The sequence below is a fragment of the Furipterus horrens genome, unplaced genomic scaffold (genome assembly GCF_987537825.1).
Source record: "Furipterus horrens unplaced genomic scaffold, mFurHor1.1.pri manual_scaffold_1, whole genome shotgun sequence".
Taxonomy (NCBI): domain Eukaryota; kingdom Metazoa; phylum Chordata; class Mammalia; order Chiroptera; family Furipteridae; genus Furipterus; species Furipterus horrens.
This window is the reverse complement of record NW_028327171.1, coordinates 105,594,124-105,612,301: the sequence shown is the minus strand read 5'-3', so window position 1 is coordinate 105,612,301 and position 18,178 is coordinate 105,594,124. Positions and strand designations below refer to the sequence as shown.

Below are 18,178 nucleotides of genomic sequence, written 5' to 3'. Positions count from 1 at the left end.
AAAAAAAAGAAGTCTTTCTTAGAGATGTCTCTAAGTTAATTCTGGCATTTAATTTCAGAAACTACATCAAGCAGCTTGCTTGATTCAAGCTTATTGGAAGGGTTTCCAAACTAGAAAGAGATTGAAGAAGCTTCCATCTGCTGTGATTACTTTACAGAGGAATTTCAGGTAAAAAACTTTTGGTGAGAAGAATGATGATCTGAGAGGGCTAGATACATCATAATTAGAGTATAGCTGAGTGAAAACTTAGGGATTTGGATTTTTATTCTTCTAAAATTTTCTAATATTTTTTAATTTTTATTTTCATTGTTGTTCTATACATTTCTAAGTAACAACACTCCGGTAGCCAGATTCACTTTCAAAGCAAAGGACATAATGTAAGGCAAGAATACTGTAACAAATGCGCAATCTTACTTAATAAGATGTTTTTGTGGGCCAAGCCTATGGAGGGAGCCAGTGATAGTCAATTACCTTTTTAAACCCTTAAAACCAAAAACTTGCATAATTGTTTATATGTAATTATGATAAAAACATGTATGTGTACTTAAGTATGTTAACCTGATTTTTCTCAGAAAATAGGGCGTGAATAGATAAGGTTATTGAGATATGACACAGTTTGTCATTTATCTCTATTTTAAGTGGACTAAAAATGAAATACTGACGACATGGGTTAGCTTTTGATATGGCTAATCCATCAGATTCTTAGGGGCAATGAAAAGACTTAGCTCTCAGGTCACTTTTGATAAAATAGAACCATCTCAGAGATGATTTCTCATGCAGCCTAATTTAAAGCTAAATTTTAGTTTGCTAAAGTGAAACTTGCATGTTCCAGAAGTCAGTGTTCTGTTTTGTTTTTTAAACTGAAACTTTTAATAAGTGCAGCTGCATTTCTCAGTTTTAAAAATATTTTAAAATAGTGAACTACAATTTAGCTTTAAGCTAGACTGCATGAGAAATGCGTTGTTTATCATAAAAGACTTTTTCATAAAATGACCTAAGAGCTAAATTGTTTGTGGTGTGTGTGTTTGTGTGTGCATGCATGCACTTTCAAACATGAAATTAAATTATATGAATCCAGAAACATATATTTACAATTTATAGTCATTATTTCAGTCAATGAACCTCACTTTTTGACTCTTGTGGGTTTATATTTTACTTCCACCTGCACACTTCAGCGTCTTTCAGCTTTGCCATATTTCACTGCCTGTATGGTTAAGCTGTTTTTCAAACTTAGTATGTGTTTTTTTGACAGATTAAATGTCCTAGTGATACAGTTTTAATGATTACTGTGTTTAGTATATTAAAAATAATGGTAATACATAATAGGTGTTACAATCTATAATCACCTAGAAGTGAGAAACAAGTGGCTTCATATTTTGTTTCCTTCATCAGTTTGAAAGGAGATGCTGTTTTAGGGTCTGTTCTCTAACCCTCTATAAGTAGGTAAAGAGCAAAACATCTTTACCTACATGCTGTACAACCCAGAAGTTCTCAGAGGTTCCATAGGAGAGACATGTTTCCAACAGCTACAGGGAAGGGAAGAGAAAGGGTCTTAACTTGATCGACTCTCAGGAGAAGCAAGAGATACTTAGATACTATTCAACTCACCCTGCAACCTCTCTAGAACCCCTTTTCCTTTTGGCACACACATACTGAGGTTTTCTCCCTTTGACAATAGGGGTAAGAAAGATAGTCTGTTGTTTTTTTTGTTGTTGTTGTTTTAAATTTTTATTAAATTTATTGGGGTGATACTGGTTAATAAAATTATATAGGTTTTAAGTGTACAATTCTGTAATACATCATCTGTATATTGTGTGTTCACCATCCAAGGTCAAGCCTCCTTTCATCACCATTTATCCCCCAATACCCTCTTCTACCTGCCTCACCGCCCTTTTCACTCTGGACACAATACTGTTTTCTGTGTCTGAGAATTTTTATTTCTTTGTTTACTTTGCTTAATTCCTTCACCTTTTTTCACCCAGCCCTCCAGTTGCCCTCCCCTCTGACAGCTGTCAGTCTGTTCTCTGTATCTACGAGTCTGTTTCTATTTTGTTATTTTGTTCATTAGATTCCACATATAAGTAAAATCATATGGTACTTGTCTTTCTCTAACTGGCTTATTTCACGTAACATAATGCTCTCCAAGTCCATCCATGATGTCAAAAAGATAAGATTTCATTCTTTTTTTTTTTTTATGTCCAAGTAGTAGTCCATTGTGTAAATGTACCACAGCTTTTTTATCCACCCATCTCCTGATGAGCACTTGGACTGCTTCCAAACCTCGGCTATTATAAATAACAATGTAATGAAACATAGGGGAACATATATTCTTTCAAATAGTGTTTCGGGTTTCTTTGGATATATTCCCAGAAGTGGAATTGCTGGGTCATAAGGCACTTACTTCCATTTTTAATTTTTTGAAGAAACTCCATATTGCTTTCCACAGTGCCTATCTGGTCTAGTGTGTCATTTAAGGCTGCTGTTTCCTTGTTGATTTTTTTGCTGAAAGATCTATCCACTGATGTCAATGTGTGTTAAAGTCCCCTACTATAACTGTTACTGTCAATCTCTCCTTTTAGTCAATCAAGATTTGCTTTATGTATTTAGGTGTTCCTATATTTGGTGCATCAATGTTTACAAGGGTTATATCCTCTTGTTGGATTGATGCATTTAGTATTATGTAATGTCCTCTTTGTCTCTTGTCATGGCCTCTGTTTTGAAGTGTGTTTTGTCTGATGTAAGTATTGCTATGCTTCCATTTGCACAAAGTATATTTTTCTATTCTTTTACTTTCAGTCTGTGTGTATCGTGTTTTGAGGTGGGTCTCTTGTAAGCAGTCATATACATAGGTCTTGTTATCCATTCAGCAACCCTTTGTCTTTTGATTGGAGAATTTAATCTGTTTACATTTAAAGTGATTATTGATAGTTATGTATTTATTACCATTTTGTTCTTTATAACTATGTTCTTCTTTTTCCTTCTTCTTAAAGAAGACCCTTTAAGTTTTCTTATTATATTAGTTGGGTGGTAATGAACTCTTTTAGCCTCTTTTCGTTTAGCAAGCTCTTTATTTCACCTTCAATTTCAAAGGATAGCCTTGCTGGATAGAGTAGTCTTGGTTGTAGGTCCTTGCCAGTCCCTTCTAACTTGAAGTGTTTCTGTTGAGAAGTGAGCTGATAGTATTATAAGAGCTCCCTTTTAGGTAATTAACTGCTTTGCTCTTACTGCTTTTAAGATTCTTTATTTGTCTTTAACATTTGCCATTTTAATTATTATGTGTTTCGGTGTGGGCCTCTTTGGTTTCATCTTGATTGGGACTTCGTACTTTTTGAACAGGTATGTCTTTTCCATTCACCGGGTTAGGGAAGTTTACAGCCATTATTTCTTCAGACAGATTCTTGATCTCTTGCTCTCTTTTCTCCTTCTGGTATTCCTATTGTGCAGAAGTTGTTATGCTTATACAGAGGTCTCTCAGACTTTCATCATTTTTTAAAATTCTTTTTTCTTTTTCCTGCTCTGCTTGAGGATTTTCTGTTATCTTGTCCTCTAAATTGCTGATTCGATCCTCTGCTTCATCTAACCTATTGTTGATTCTTCCTAGTGTATTTTTTTATTTTAGATATTCTTCATTTCTGACTTTATTTTTATAGTTTCTATGTCTTTTTTTATTTGCCTCCTTTCTCTTTGTTTAAGTTCTCACTGAGATCATCCATTTTCTCCTAAAGTTGAACTCTGCATTTGGTGTCTTGGTTGCTTCCATTTCATTTAATTCCTTATCTGGGGATTTCTCTTGTTCTTTTATTTGGGGCATGTGTCTTTGTTTCCTCATTTTCTGCCTTTTTGTTTGTCTCTTGTGTATTATGTGTATCTGTTATGACTCCCAAACTTGTAGGTGTCTTGTGAGGCTCAGTAGCACAGTCTTCCAGTTCACTTGAGCTAGATGCTCCAGAAATGCCTCCTATGTGAGTTATGGGCACCCTCCTGTTGAAGTTGAATCTTGAATACTATTGGCCCATTTGTGGGTAGGGTTAACATTCAGGTTGGCTGGCTATAAGGATTGACCTCAGTTACAGTGTATGAGCCACTGAGCCAGGGGCTGCACCCTGAGGTGAACTTGTTCCCAGCAGGGTTTGGTTACTGCCAGGATCTCCCTTTTGGGTGTGCCATTTGTGTGACTAGTTGGGTCAAGCTCTGGGGTTGTCTGAAGCCCACCACTAGTGTTGGTTCTAGGTTCACTTGGGTGGGGTTGCAGTGCAGCCCAAAGTCAAATGTTAACTGTAACTGGCCTTGTGCTGTCTGTCTAGAGCTATCATGTGATTCTCTGTTGGTGGCTGCCTCTGCTGGGCCTTGGTGTGCATGGGAGGGGCCAAGGTTTGACCTCATCCAGCTCTGAACCAGGTGCAGATCAGTTAAATGCCAAAGGCACCCCAAGATTTGCCTCCACCTCCCCACTGCTTCACTACCCCCTGAAATTAACTGGTCTTCTGTGAGAGCCTTCCGAAGACAGACTGTAAAGTGGGCCCAGGCTGGCCACAACCTGCCATCTCTTCCACAGGCTCGACAGGGTGGGGCTACTAGTGTCAGGAGGACAGGACTAGTGGACCTCATGCTTGGGAATAGCATGGTCAGGCACTAATGTGGGGAAGGTGGCCCATACTCCAGAGCTATACCATTGAGTCTATGCTTGAGTCTGTGCCCAAGTCTGCCCTTAGCGCTTCAGCGGGAGTGCATCACACGTTCAGTTTGGGTGCAGCCAGCCAGCCCTCCTGCAGGAGCAAGCACAGCACTGCGAAGCTACTGGGAGTTGGTAGGACAGGTCAAATGAGTCTCCCATTGTAGTCTTGGGTGCTACATATGTGCACACAATGGGGAGAGAATGGCCCCTGTTCCAAGCAACATAGCTCAGTGATTGTTCGAGTGCCTGCCAAGAGTTTCTCCAGAAAAAGAGCATATCAAACATCCTTGTTGGGTTCAACCAGCAGTCAGACCTTTCTACAGGACTCAAGTTCAGCTCGGTGTTGCCAAGTTCAGCTCGGTGTTGCCAACAGTAGTTGGAGGACAGCCTAGTGCACTCCCCAGGCTGGCACTGTAAGGATAGGAGTGCTTAAGCCTGGGAAGATGTTGTCTTGAGTGCAGTACAAGATAGGGACTCAGCACAGGGATCTCCAGATTTTTCCTTGGGGCTGTGTCACCCAGATCTCTTTATGACACCCTGTGCCCTGCATTGCCTTCCCTCTACCAGAACCCTGGGTGAGTGTCCAAGATCAAAATCCTGTGTATAGTAGTTAAAGTTACATAGATTTAAGAGTGTAGAATAAATGTAAGGTTCCTACCTCGCAGGGGGGTCTAGAACGCAATACCTGCGATAAGTGAGGGAATACTGTATTGGCCCTTTAAGAGAGCACCTGGGTTTCTAGCATTACTCCATTCTCTCCCAGGCAGGCAGAACCTCTGGTGATTTTAACTGCCAGATGCTATGTGGGCTTCTTTTCCTGGCTCTTGGTTGGGGATCCTGGCATGAGGTTGAGAGCACACACTCTTCCGGGGGTACTTGTGCAGCCACGATATCTCTCCAGATTCTCAGCTGCCTCACTTGGGTGCAGGGGCCAGCCCTTTTCATGTCTCCGCTCTTCTTACCAGTCTCTATGTGACATTTTCTGTGAATCCTTGGTTATAATACTTTTGTTCAGCTAGCTTTCAGTTGATATTCAGGTTAATTGCTCAATAATTTAGCTGTAAATCCAGTTTGGAGCTGATGTGAGTGTAGCTTCCACCGATTTGCAGCCATCCTGGAATCATCAAGAAAGACATTTCGGCCCTAGTTGGTGTGGCTCAGTGGATTGAGTTGCCAGCCTGTGAACTGAAAGATTGCTGCTTTGATTCCCAATCAGGGCACATGCCTGGGTTGCAGGCCAGGTCCCCAGTTGGGGGGTGTGTAAGAGGCAACTGATCGATGTATCTCTTTTTTTTTCCTCTCTCTTTCTTTCACTGATGTTTCTCTCCCTTCCCCTCTCTGTCTAAAAACTAATAAATCTTAAAAAAAAAAAAATTTTTTTTGAAAAAATAAACTCAACTTTGGCCTAAGTGTAAAACCAAAGAGAACAGATTGTAATTAGTAGCAGTTAAGAAATTGAAAGAAAACAACAAACACAAAATGTTGCCATGATTATTTTGTGAATTCTTCTCTACTTTAAAATACTTTCTTTTAAAGTTATCTTATTATTACTAATTGTTTTTGCTTTTTCAAACGAAATTGAGTTTTAAAACATAACTTTCTACATCATCATGAAGTGTGCCTTTTAAGACTACAAAGCTTTAGCCAAGGTACCACATTTGTTGGTAGTTTAATTATAAGAATCTAAGAGTCGTTGGCCTGCGAGCTAGGTGTTGCTGGTTCGATTCCCAGTCAGGGCACATGATTAGGTTGCACATCAGGTCCCCAGTTGGGGGCGTGAGTGAGAGGCAACCACACAGTGATGTTTCTCTCCCTCTCTTTCTTCTTTCTCCTCTCTCTAAAAATAAATAAACAAAACAAATAAATAAAGATCTTATTTCTAGGAAAAGAAAAAGAATCTAAGAGAAAGCAAATGTCCTTGAGTGGGATACATGCAAATTAAGTCTATAGAGATAAAATAAATATTGCATTCTGCTCCTCTTTTCTTCTTATTCTCTTTTATTTCTTTTTCTGTGGTTATCTGAAGACTTTTTGAGTATAGTACGTTTACTAGAGACCAATATATGTGGTCCCCTTACATAGTGATGCAGGAAGCATTCCAAGCTGGCTGGAAATGACTAAGGAGAAAGTTTGTTGAGTAAAAGTAGATAATAAAGAAATGCTAATTAAATAAAATTTTGTGGCCATATATTATAAAAGTAATGTTAATAATTGAGAAACAGGTAAACATAAAGAAAATTAAAATCATCCAGAATTACTTCATGCAGTGTAGATCCTTGTTGAAATTTTTGTTTTTAATCATTTATTTTCCTATACAGGTATTATAAATATATATGTCTTTAACACAATTTGGATCTTTTCTGTGTTCTGATTTTATTTTCAGTTGACATTAGATTGTTGGTATATTCCCGTGTTGCTGAATATTCTTTGAAATTTTTATTTTTTCATAGTACCTATCCAGTGAATGAACCAGTATTTATTCATCTCCCTATTGTGGGACATATGGTTTGTTTTCAACTTGTTACTATTGTAATGCTGTGGAGAAAATCCTTGAACATAAATCTTCACACACATATCAGGTTTTTCCTTAAGAAAATTATTAGAAATGGAATTAATTGGTTAACATTAGGGCTTTGATAGGTTTTTAAAATAATTGTCCAGGAAGACGGCACATGAAAATTCATTTCCTTATACTCCAATAACACTAGAAATTATCTTAAAATTTTTTCTGTCTATAGTCATATGATTACTAATGCGTTTAAGCATTTTTCATATGCTTCTGAGTGGACATAGGATTTACAGAAATTGTGAATATGGTATTTACTGTTTCCGTCATAGGTCGAAACAAGCAAAGATATTACTGGAGCTAAATAGGCAGAAGGAAGAAGAGGACCGCAGATTACGACTGCAACTTCAAAGACAGAGAGCCATGAGGCTTTCCCGAGAATTACGGCTGAGTATGCTTGAAATAGTTCATCCAGGTGAGTAGCAGTATCAGTTTTATAAGTGTAAGAATGTTTAGGATATCTTTTAATAAACTAAATTTCCTAGCTACCTGATAATTTCTTTTCAAAATTAGGACCCCCTTTTTTTTTTCTAGATAAATCTTATTAAATCTCTTGAGTCGAAGAAAAAGTTACTACTTTTCCTTATTAAGGCCTATTACTTGATGCTGAGCTATCTCTCAACTAATTTTTCTATTCTTTCAGATAAATGAGTGAAATGGGCAAACATTCTTAAAGATATCTATCAGTGACATAGAGAAAGAATCCTTTGAACTGACAGCTAGAGTTAGAATATCGCCATTCTGCCATCAGAACTTGACTCATACCCCGATACAAACCTTGTGACACACCTTCTTGTCACCTTTGACACACTAAGCTGAAATTCATATTAAACTGTAGTCTGAGAGATCTGACTGGTTTCAAGGTCTTTTTTTGTTCTTCCTCTTCCCTTCCTAGTACTCATTCCCAGTGTCCTTCATTAGTTTCTTATTTCTCTACTTTTCCATAAATACAGATGCTTCTAAGTATTGCAATCCATCCCCCCCATCCCCTTTATTCTCAGGCTGCTCTTCCTAAAGTGTCCCATCCATAACTGTAGCCTCAAATACTAACTTATTGTTGAGCACTATGGAATCTTGTCTCCATTCTCACGCTCCCTCCTAAGCTATAGCCCAACAAAACTTTCTACAAAATGAAATGTTCTGTATTTTCACTGTCCGAGCTTAGCCACTGCCTAGAAGTGGCTCTTGAGTACTTGAAATGTGGCTAGTGCACTTGAGGACCTGAGTGTTTTACTTTACTTTATTTAAATTTAAGTCACTTTTCTTTTTTTTGGCTAGTGTTGACTATATTGGACAACATAGCTTTGTAGTCAGCTACCTGTTGGGTAGCATTACTTGACTAGCCATAAGCATCCCAAAATCTAGTCCTTATCTTTCCCTTCTAATTTCCTCTCTTTGTATTACCAGTCTCAGGTAGTTGTACCAATAGTCTGCTTAGTTTCTCATCTATGAGACAACCTAGAGTTTTTTCCCTCTCTTTCTGCCACATTCAGTTGATCATTAAATCCTATTAATTTTTTATACTATCTCAAAAATACATCTCTCTTTTTATTATTACCTTCTACTGCTTTATTCTGTCAGTTAGCTGCTGTGGTCCCTGGGCTATATACTGACCAACTTCCAGAAAGTAAAAGGAAAGTCATCTGTAGAACCAAGTGAGTGATTAAAGAGAAATTTGGAAGCACGCAGAGTAGATAACACAATGCATACATCCATTTTGCCCTTTCCCTCTGGGGGTACCAAATGACTTTCTAACCTTGTACTTGTGATTTTTTTTCTAAATGTTTTTGCTATTGGATCTTCAGCCCTTTTTTTTTCTGTGACACAAAACATTTTATGAGTTTTTTTCTCTAAAGGAGCTGTGCAACCTGAAATCTGAGAAACCTTTTGGAGTTCTTTGTTTCTGAAATCTTAGAACCATTGTAAAATAATAGAATTTGGAAAATAATTAAACAGTATTTTTTTTTTAAAAAAGGACTGCAATATTTTTGTTACTATTATTGTCCTAATTCCAGAATTTGAGAGAGCATAAAGGGCAGTAGGTTGTAATGGTGTCTGTCCTCTTTTTAGGTCAGGTGGAAAAACATAATCGGGAAATAGAAGAAAAATCAGCATTGATTATCCAGAAACATTGGAGAGGGTACAGGGAAAGGAAAATTTTTCTCCAACAGAAGCCATCTCTCATGGAGTATAAAGCAGCTGTCACACTTCAGAGAGCAGTGAGTCTGATGTAGTAAAAAGAATACTGGATTAGGAGGCAAAAACATTACTGTTACCTCCTGTAAAATCTTGGTCAGGTCACTTAGCTTTCCTGAGCCTTAGTTTCTCCTCTATAAAATAAGAATCTTCTTACCACTTACCAAACTAATTTAGACACTCAGTTCTTAGTACTTACGTAGACCCTTCTACACATTTACCATACTGCACTGTTATTTGTTAATTATTTTCCTTCTTACTTGGGCTGTGAGCACCTCAAGTATAAGGAATTAAGTCTTATTTGTTATTGTCATCTCTCAGCACATGCTTGATATATGAATGGATATCTACCCTACCATTTCATTCAGTTATTCTTTGCATCAGATGACCTAATATATGGGAAAGTGGCTTGTAAATTGCCAAGTTCTATGCAAGTGCAGTATGTCATTTTTGATGTTTTTAATGCACAGGTAATGTATTGATATAATTAGATCATTAATTTTGAGTTACAGAAAGGTGTTCTTTTTTTATTTTTCTTTATATTTTATTTATTGATTTTAGAGAGGGAGAGGGAGAGAAAGAGACATCGATTTGTTCTTCCACTCATTTATGCATTCATTGATTGATTCCTGTATGTGCCATGACCAGAGATTGAACTGACAACCTTGGCATATTGAAAGAGCGCTTTAACCAACTGAGCTATCTGGCCAGGGCTACAAAGGCATTCTTAAATGATAATTTTCCTGGGGGTTGTCTGGAGTGTATACTATGTACACGTATATATAAATATATATATACGCCTTGGAAAAGCATAGCACAAGGCTATTTATTTTATTTAATGATCAGTTTTCCTACTGTCTGGTTATTTACTTATACATGGTTAACTTTCATATTAGTATTTCAGGTCCTATAGCATGTAGTTCTCCAACCACTTATTATTGAATGTTAGGTCAATTTTGGTTTTTCATAGTGATAGATTTTGAACAGTCTCTTTGCTGAATTCTCTGATAAACATTTTACAAAGATTTTTTAAAACCATTAAAAAAAAAGAATAAGTTCTCAAAAAATAGGAGAGATGTCTGCCATCTCTTTCCTCAGGCCTTTAATCTCAGGCTGTAGCTACATCAAACAGTCCGGTACCACCACTGAATCATACCCATACCTGATATTAACCCTCTGCTAAATAAGGCCATCTAAGGATTAACCCATGAATGTCAGTGTTGGAGACATTCCCTTTAGAGGAACCATTGGGTCCTTTCTAATACTTTTTTACCTCATGGCAACCTCTTTTCTAAACTCTTCCCTGTCAGTGAATCAACTGGGTCCTTATTAAGTTGATTCATTACCTTGTCTGATTTAGATAAGCCCAATACTTTGTAAAAGGGTCCTCTACCCTAAACTGAGATACCTCAGTTCATCATTACTTTGACAGAAAAGCAGAGGTTGTTATAGGAAAATATCTGAGGGCTGTGAAGGCAAAAAATGTTTCACATTTTCTTTTGGCATAAGAGGAAAAAATTTTTTCAAATATGCCTTATATCTTAACCACCCAAAAAGAGGAATATGGGTCTCCATTGAAGTAAGATCAAAAAGATATGGGTCAAGGTCATATTTATAAGTCTTTGCAACTCACTACTAGAAATAACAGTGAAGCCCCAGCCAGCATGGCTCAGTTAGTTGAGCGTCATCCCGCAAACTGAAAGGGTGCCAGTTTGTTTCTCAGTTGGGGCACATGCATGAGTTGTGGGTTCTGTCCCTGGTCAGGGTGGGTATGAGAGGCAGCCAGTTGATGTTTCTGTCTCATATCGATGTTTCTCTCCTCTTTCTCTCTCCCTTCTCGTCTCAAATCAAAAATAAACTGTAAAGTATAAATATAAAATATAAAATAAACAGTTAAGCCAAAGCGAAGCTAGTCAAAATAGAAAAGGAAAGAAGAAGATTTACTTTCAAAGAGAGAAAAAGAGAAAGAAAAGTGATAGTACGGACAGGAAAGAAAAAGGTAAGTAGTAGGGAAAATTAGAACAGGGCAGTGGTTAGTAAAGGACACATTTGCCACACTTTTAAGCATCCATTTCTAAGACATACACTTAATTGGACTTGTATTATCTAGTACATTATCCACTCCCCACATGTGGCTATTGAGTACTTACATGTAGGTAATCAAATTGAAATATGTTGGAAGTGTAAAATACCCACCAGATTTTGAAGACTTGCAATGAAAAAAAAGTTAAATATTTCATTAATAACTTTTAATATTGATTTTATGTTGAAATGCTAATATTTTACATTCGAGTTATATTTATATAACTATATGCAAAATATTGATTTTACATGTTTCTTTTTACTTTTTTATGTATCTACTACATAATTTAAAGTTACACATATAATTCACATTATATAGGGTGGGGCAAAAGTAGGTCTACAGTTCATATGGAAAATAATGTAGTCATTAATAAATAATAATGCAAGAATAAAGTGTTTTGCATACTGACAACTGTAAACCTACTTTTGCCCCACCCTGTATTTCTTTTGCCACTGCAGTTGACCTCGGTAAGAAAGAGAAGGAAATAATCATTCATCAGTTTCACAGGAAAAAAAGTAGGATTATTTCATTGAACTCATCACTCAGGGGAACTGTTTATTAGTATCCTTCACAGAGAAAGACTAGAACTGTTGTTTATTTTTTGTTCCTCCCTTACTTGTGCAAAAACAGAGGCATTGTTTATTAGGTAGCTAAAAATGGAGAAAACTATATAGACTTGCTAATTTCAAATTATAATCTTTACTGTTACATAGACAAGTTGGAGTTCTCTGTAGTGGAGTAGTGTTGGAATTCAATTTGAAGTTAGCTACCTTTTTCCTTTTAATGCTCCAGGATTTTCTTTGCTTGCATTCTCATCTTTTAAGAAGCTTAGCGTGAAGGTAATGGTTGCTGGTACGTATTTGGTCGCTAGTGGCAGAATGATGGCTAATTCTTGCTACTTGATTATAGCAGGAAAGTATTATCATGTCATTACACATATCCATCACAGACCACCCACAAAAGCACTTAGTGAAACAAACCATTGGCAATTGAGAAAGTAAATAAAAATTGGGAATGAAATACAATTTCAGAAAGTCCTGAAATGACAAAGAATGAGGAAAAGAGAGAAATGTCAAGGCAGGCTTTTCTGATTTAAGGGAAGAGAGTCCTCTGTTTTGGAACATTTGCTCTAAAGTTCTCAGCATAGCATCATAAGCCTAGGATGGTACTAAAATCAGGTGGAGGAAAGACAGAAGAAGCAAGGAAGAAAAATCAAAATGGAAGAATTAAAGGTAAATGAGAGGATCTTTCAACAGGAGGATGCAAGTACAATTGAAGGCTTGAGTACCGTACTAAAAATTTTATATACTAAATGTTAAGACCTCCAGTCCTCTTTTTCATCTCAGCTCCCAGGGTGCTGTCCACCAGACTTTTATCCTGCACACAGTAGATTGAATATCTTTCCTTTGGGAAATCTGAATATCCCAAGAGAAAAGTCATACGTATACTCACAAAGAGATACTTAAGTGAAACCACTCAGTTCAGTAACCCTATATTGATGTACAGAGTAGATAAACCCTACCCACCTACCTGCTCAGAATTTCTAAACATCTTTTTTTAGTTAACGCTCTTAAACATCAGCTGAAAATATCATGGGACATCTGAGGAAAGCTAAGTCTGAATGAAACTACTTGGTAGGAATAGAGATATTGAAGGGATAAGAAAACCTTTTAAAATATATTATTTCCTCAGCTAAAAGAAAGTAATACATGAAAGAAAACGAGGATGCTTATAAGGAGAAAAAATGTAACAGAAAAAAAACGAATGACATAATAAAAGGGTTTGGGAAATCTATAAAGCAGGGCAAAAAAGAAAAGATAACCAGTCCAGGAAGTCAAACAGCCCAACATTTGAAGGAAACGACAAAAAAAAAAAAAAAAAAAAAAACCTGAGGAGAGGATATCAAATAATTCAAGGTTTTCCAGACTGAATGTCATGAATTTTAGACTAAAAGGACCAACTAAATGTCCAAGATAATGACAAAAATACACCTACATTTATTTTACATTACTGGGAAATACACTGGGGACAAAACTAACTTACTTATCAACAGCACCATTGGAAGTGAAAAGCTATTACAGTAAGGCTGTGACATGCTTGAGCAAGAATAATTTCCAACTAGAATTCTACACCCAACTAAATCATCAGTTAAAGGGAAACATAGACTAAAGACATTTTAATCCATCACAAAGTCTCTAAAATAAAGGAATACCCAAGAAAGAAGACAACGTAGAATTAAGGAAACAGATGAAAAGGAGACACCAAGATGATGATAAGTGAGATCTCAGGATGACAATTATGCACCAGTCATAGAGAGCTATCAGTCCAGATTGGAACACATCAAAAAGCTCCAGAAAAATGTCTGTCCAACAAAATGAATTTGGTAGAATGCCCAATGTGTTTAATATTGACAATTAGAGCAGAGTTTGTTATATATAGTCAGTAACAAGTACATAGAGAACTAAGCACAGGAAAACAATAACATTATTTATTTCAATGAAAATAAAAATCAGCAAGGAAGGGAAAGTACCGTATTTTTCGCTTCATAAGACAAACTTTTTTTCCCCAAAAAGTAGGGGTGGGTGGGTGGAGGAATGTCTGTGCATCTTATAGAGTGAATATTGCGTCACAGACAGTGATATGTATTACCTGGTCTGTCAGCGGTGGTGACAGCTGTTAGAAGAGGAAGCGGTGGGCCCACATGAAACTCCTGGCGACAATTAAATGTCCCACTTTACTGCTGAATTTCAGGGTGTTTGGTCAGTATGAAGATAGCGAAGAAAGTGATATCAGTGATTATGAGCAACTGAGCTTCATAAATTCTGGCACTAGCATTGATGAGTTCTTGGGGTTCCCAGAAAACTAGAAGGGTACTTGAACTTTAAAGTCTTTCCTCATTTGTTAATGACAGTGATGATGGTTCTTAATACCGCTGTTGACCGCTGTTCACTTTATATGATTGAAGTATTTTTCTATTATATTTTATTAAACATTTTAGTACACCATTTGGTTCAGAATTTTTTTTCTTCCTCCTCTAAACCTAGGTGCATCTTATGGTCAGGTGCGTCTTATAGTGCAAAGAATACGGTAATTATATACTATATGGTTCAAAAATTAATAGCCCTTATGTAGTAATAATTATGTAAACATAAACATTGCTTTTACTGAAACGATATTATTTAATTTTATTTTTCAGTTACCGTTTACATTTGATATTATTTTGTATCAGTTTCAGGTGTACAGCATAGTGGTTAGATAATCATATACTATTCAAAAGTGATTCCCCAGTATCTCAAGTACCAACCGGCATCATACATAGTTACTACAATATTATTGACCGTATTCCCTATGCAGTACTTTACATCACTGTGACTATTCTGTAGTATTTACTGTTTGGTGATATGGAAAGTATGTGGGAGTACAGGCAGTGAAAGAGCTAAATCTCTACCTTCCATACAAGAAAGTTAATGGATAATACCTATATCTGAAAGATCACAAAAAAGTAGATGCAGATAAGCATCAAAAGAAACCTGAAAGAGTTAGAGTTGTGTTGGGAGGAAGGGACATGGTAAGAAGGCAGAGAAATAATTGTGTTTTTGTTAATAATTCTTATAAAATTGGCACTTTAAACAATAGAATTACATCAACAAACTTTTTGTGCAAAGCATAAAACAGTAAAATATTTTAGGCTTTGGAGGCCATGCAGATATAGCAATTATTCAACTCTACAGTTGGGAGCTGTTAGACAATATGTAAACAAATGAGTATGACTGTGATTCAATAAAACGCTATTTGTAGACACTGAATTTTGAATTTCATATGATTTTCATTTGTCACAAAATCGTTTCCTTTTAAACTTTGTAATCATTTAAAATGCTTTAAAAAAAATTGCAAGCCATTCAAAAGTAGGCAGTGAGCTGGATTTGCCAGTTTTGCCTTAAACTAGCAATTTTCAACAGGTATACCACAGCAAGAACACTGGTGTGCCACAAGAATTTTTAAAACATGCAATATCTGAATTTAATCAGGGGCACTCACCTCTTCTCCCTCAGATTGTCAAATTTAAAAAATAACAGCAGCCAGCACAATAGCCTTTTTTCTTTTTTTTTTGGCCAGATCAGTGAAAGATATAATCCACTTTTTTTTAAGTGCTGTAGAATTTTAGTAATAAGTTTATGTGTGCCAAGAGATGGAAAAGGTTGAGAATTGCTGCCTTAAACAATGTGAACCTGTAATTTTGCTCAAAATAAAAACTACAAAGAAGAGAGGAGAATAAAAAAACTTTGGGCAGAATAATTTCAAATTTGTCTCCAAATCTTGCCTCTTAACAAAATTTCCCCTTTTACCACAAATTCATCCCAAAGGACACGAGGAAGAATATTCATTTACAAAGGTTTTACTTGTAGATTGTCTCTTTGATCTTTACACCCCTATAGGCTAAGTAGAATTAGGGTCGCTGTTTTCTGTCCTATAGAGATAAGTGACTTGCCCAAAATCATATGCTTTATACGAGACTAGAATTAGACTAGAACCCAAAGCTTATTTTCTATTCTTCCTCTATTGCTTACTGTACAAATAATACATGAATGTATCCTTCTAAAATATTAAAACGTTATGGAAGAATGTAATTAAAAAATCATTGTTCTCTCTCACCCCTGTTACAATTCCACCTGTCTCCTCATACACACTCTGTTTACTATCATTGTGTTGTTGATACCATATGTTGTAGGAAGAAAATAGTTCTATTAGGGAAGAAAAATCACAGATTTTTTTTTTTCCTAGACTCTTAAATTCCTAGCAAAGTGCCGTAAGAGAAAGAAACTCTTTGCTCCTTGGCAAGGACTCAGAGAACTCACTGATGCACGTAGAATTGAACTGAAACAACAAGTGGACGACTATGTCAGAAGACATCCAGTATGTATATAGCCTTCTGTGCTATTATCAGTGTTACATTATTTAGTACATGATATTTGTCAACAAAGTTTCTCTGGTGTACATGTACATATAATGTTGGTATAAGGTAATGCAGTTGCTTTACCATCGGTTTAGTGGATTTGGAGCCTTCTTTATAATTTCATCGGACATAGAGGTATAGTCAGTAGTACAGGAGGAGCCTTTGCTTCAAGCCAGTTACTTTTCATACTGCATCAGCGAGACTATATCTTCCTCCTCACCAACATTTGTTCTTTTCATCCTAATAGGTGAAGTAGTAATATAATTTGGATTTGCATTTCCCTAATGATTAGTGATTTTGAGCATCTTTTCCTATGTCGATTGGCCATTTTTGTATCTTTTTTGGAGAAATGTCTGTTTAGATTCTTTGTCCATTTTCTAATCAGGATTTTTGTTGTTGAGTTTTAGTAGTTCTCTATATTTTGGATATTAATCCCTTATCAGATATATGATTTGCAGATATCAATATTTTTTTTCCCATTCTTTGGGCTTCCTTTTTACTGTTGATAGTGTCCTTTGATGCAGAAAAGTTTTTAATTTTGGTAAAGTCTAGTTTGTTAGGTTTTTCTCTTGTAGTCTGTGCCTTCAGTGTCATATCCTAGAAATCATTGCAAAATCCAATGTCATGAAGTTTTTCCTTTATCTTTCCTGAGAGTTTTATAGTTTTAGCTTTTATGTGTAGGTCTTCAATGTCCTTTTTTTTTCTTTAATGTATTGTATGTGATTCTGATTCATATTCCTGTTTAAAAAGCAGGGCTGCTTTAATCATACTCTAGTATCGCCATTTAAAATTTCATAGCTGAAAATAAGGTGTTAGCTGGAACAGAGCTTCTTCCAAGATCCAGGAATCGGAATTTTAGTGGTGGCAGAATCTTGATCAGCTTTAAAGTTAAGATTACTTCATTATTCTCCAAACTAGTTAAGTTCCTTCTAAAGCAGCTGACTAGCCAAAAGAACATGGTCCTTTGGATGATTTTGTCCCTTGTGCTATGGAATCAGAAGCACTGATAACATTATGGCTTAGGTAAGTTTGGGGATAAGATTAGTAGATAGTCTTACCAGGTGGGGTCCAGAACAAAAGCATTGGTCCTGTTAACTTCTCTTCCAGGCCAGTTTCTTTACCAAACCATTTATAGTTTTCACTATGATTTCTCAACCTTAACTCTTCTCCCAGAAAACGACACTGTGAGGTAGTTAGGCATGGGAGCTAGCATACCAAAAGGAAACTTTCCCACCTGCATTTTCATCTAAAACTGCTTTTAAGAGTCTTTAAATGCTTGCACAGGGTAGAACGTAGACATCAATCATAACATTAAGTTGATAAAATGAGAGACAGTTAAGCATTCTGGAACCTCTGCTAAAAGATTGGGTGGAATATACCTTGGTATGTGTGTCCTTCCTGTGACTATTTTTTCTGTTTTCTGTTCCCAGGGCTCTCAGATATCAAATGTGACCAGCAGGGAACTCCATTCCCAAGCACAAGAACGACTGAAACACTACTTCATGGGCAGAGACCGAGAAGATAGAGCCCAGCAGCACAGGGAGGCTCTGAAGGCACAGATCAACACCAACATTGAACAGTTAATGAGTATGTGCTCATTTCATTTCTGTTTCCTAAACATCCAAAATCTTCAGAAGGAAAACACTATAAAGTGGTCTTTTAGCCCATCTCCTGTCCTCAGAAATTTCTACTTCTAGAGCATAC

The 18,178-nt window shown here is 36.4% G+C and overlaps 1 protein-coding gene across 2 annotated transcripts in view; it reads left to right on the top strand.

Moving 5' to 3' along the window:
• The window catches only part of IQCB1 (IQ motif containing B1), a 45,673-nt gene that overhangs the window by 25,730 nt on the left and 1,765 nt on the right, over positions 1-18,178 (top strand). For both annotated transcript variants that reach the window (XM_090277203.1, XM_090277194.1), the window contains 5 exons: positions 59-168; positions 7,514-7,656; positions 9,312-9,460; positions 16,303-16,434; positions 17,905-18,061. In XM_090277203.1, coding sequence (XP_090133329.1) covers positions 59-168; positions 7,514-7,656; positions 9,312-9,460; positions 16,303-16,434; positions 17,905-18,061 — 691 coding nt within the window. The remainder of the gene's footprint in view (positions 1-58; positions 169-7,513; positions 7,657-9,311; positions 9,461-16,302; positions 16,435-17,904; positions 18,062-18,178) is intronic.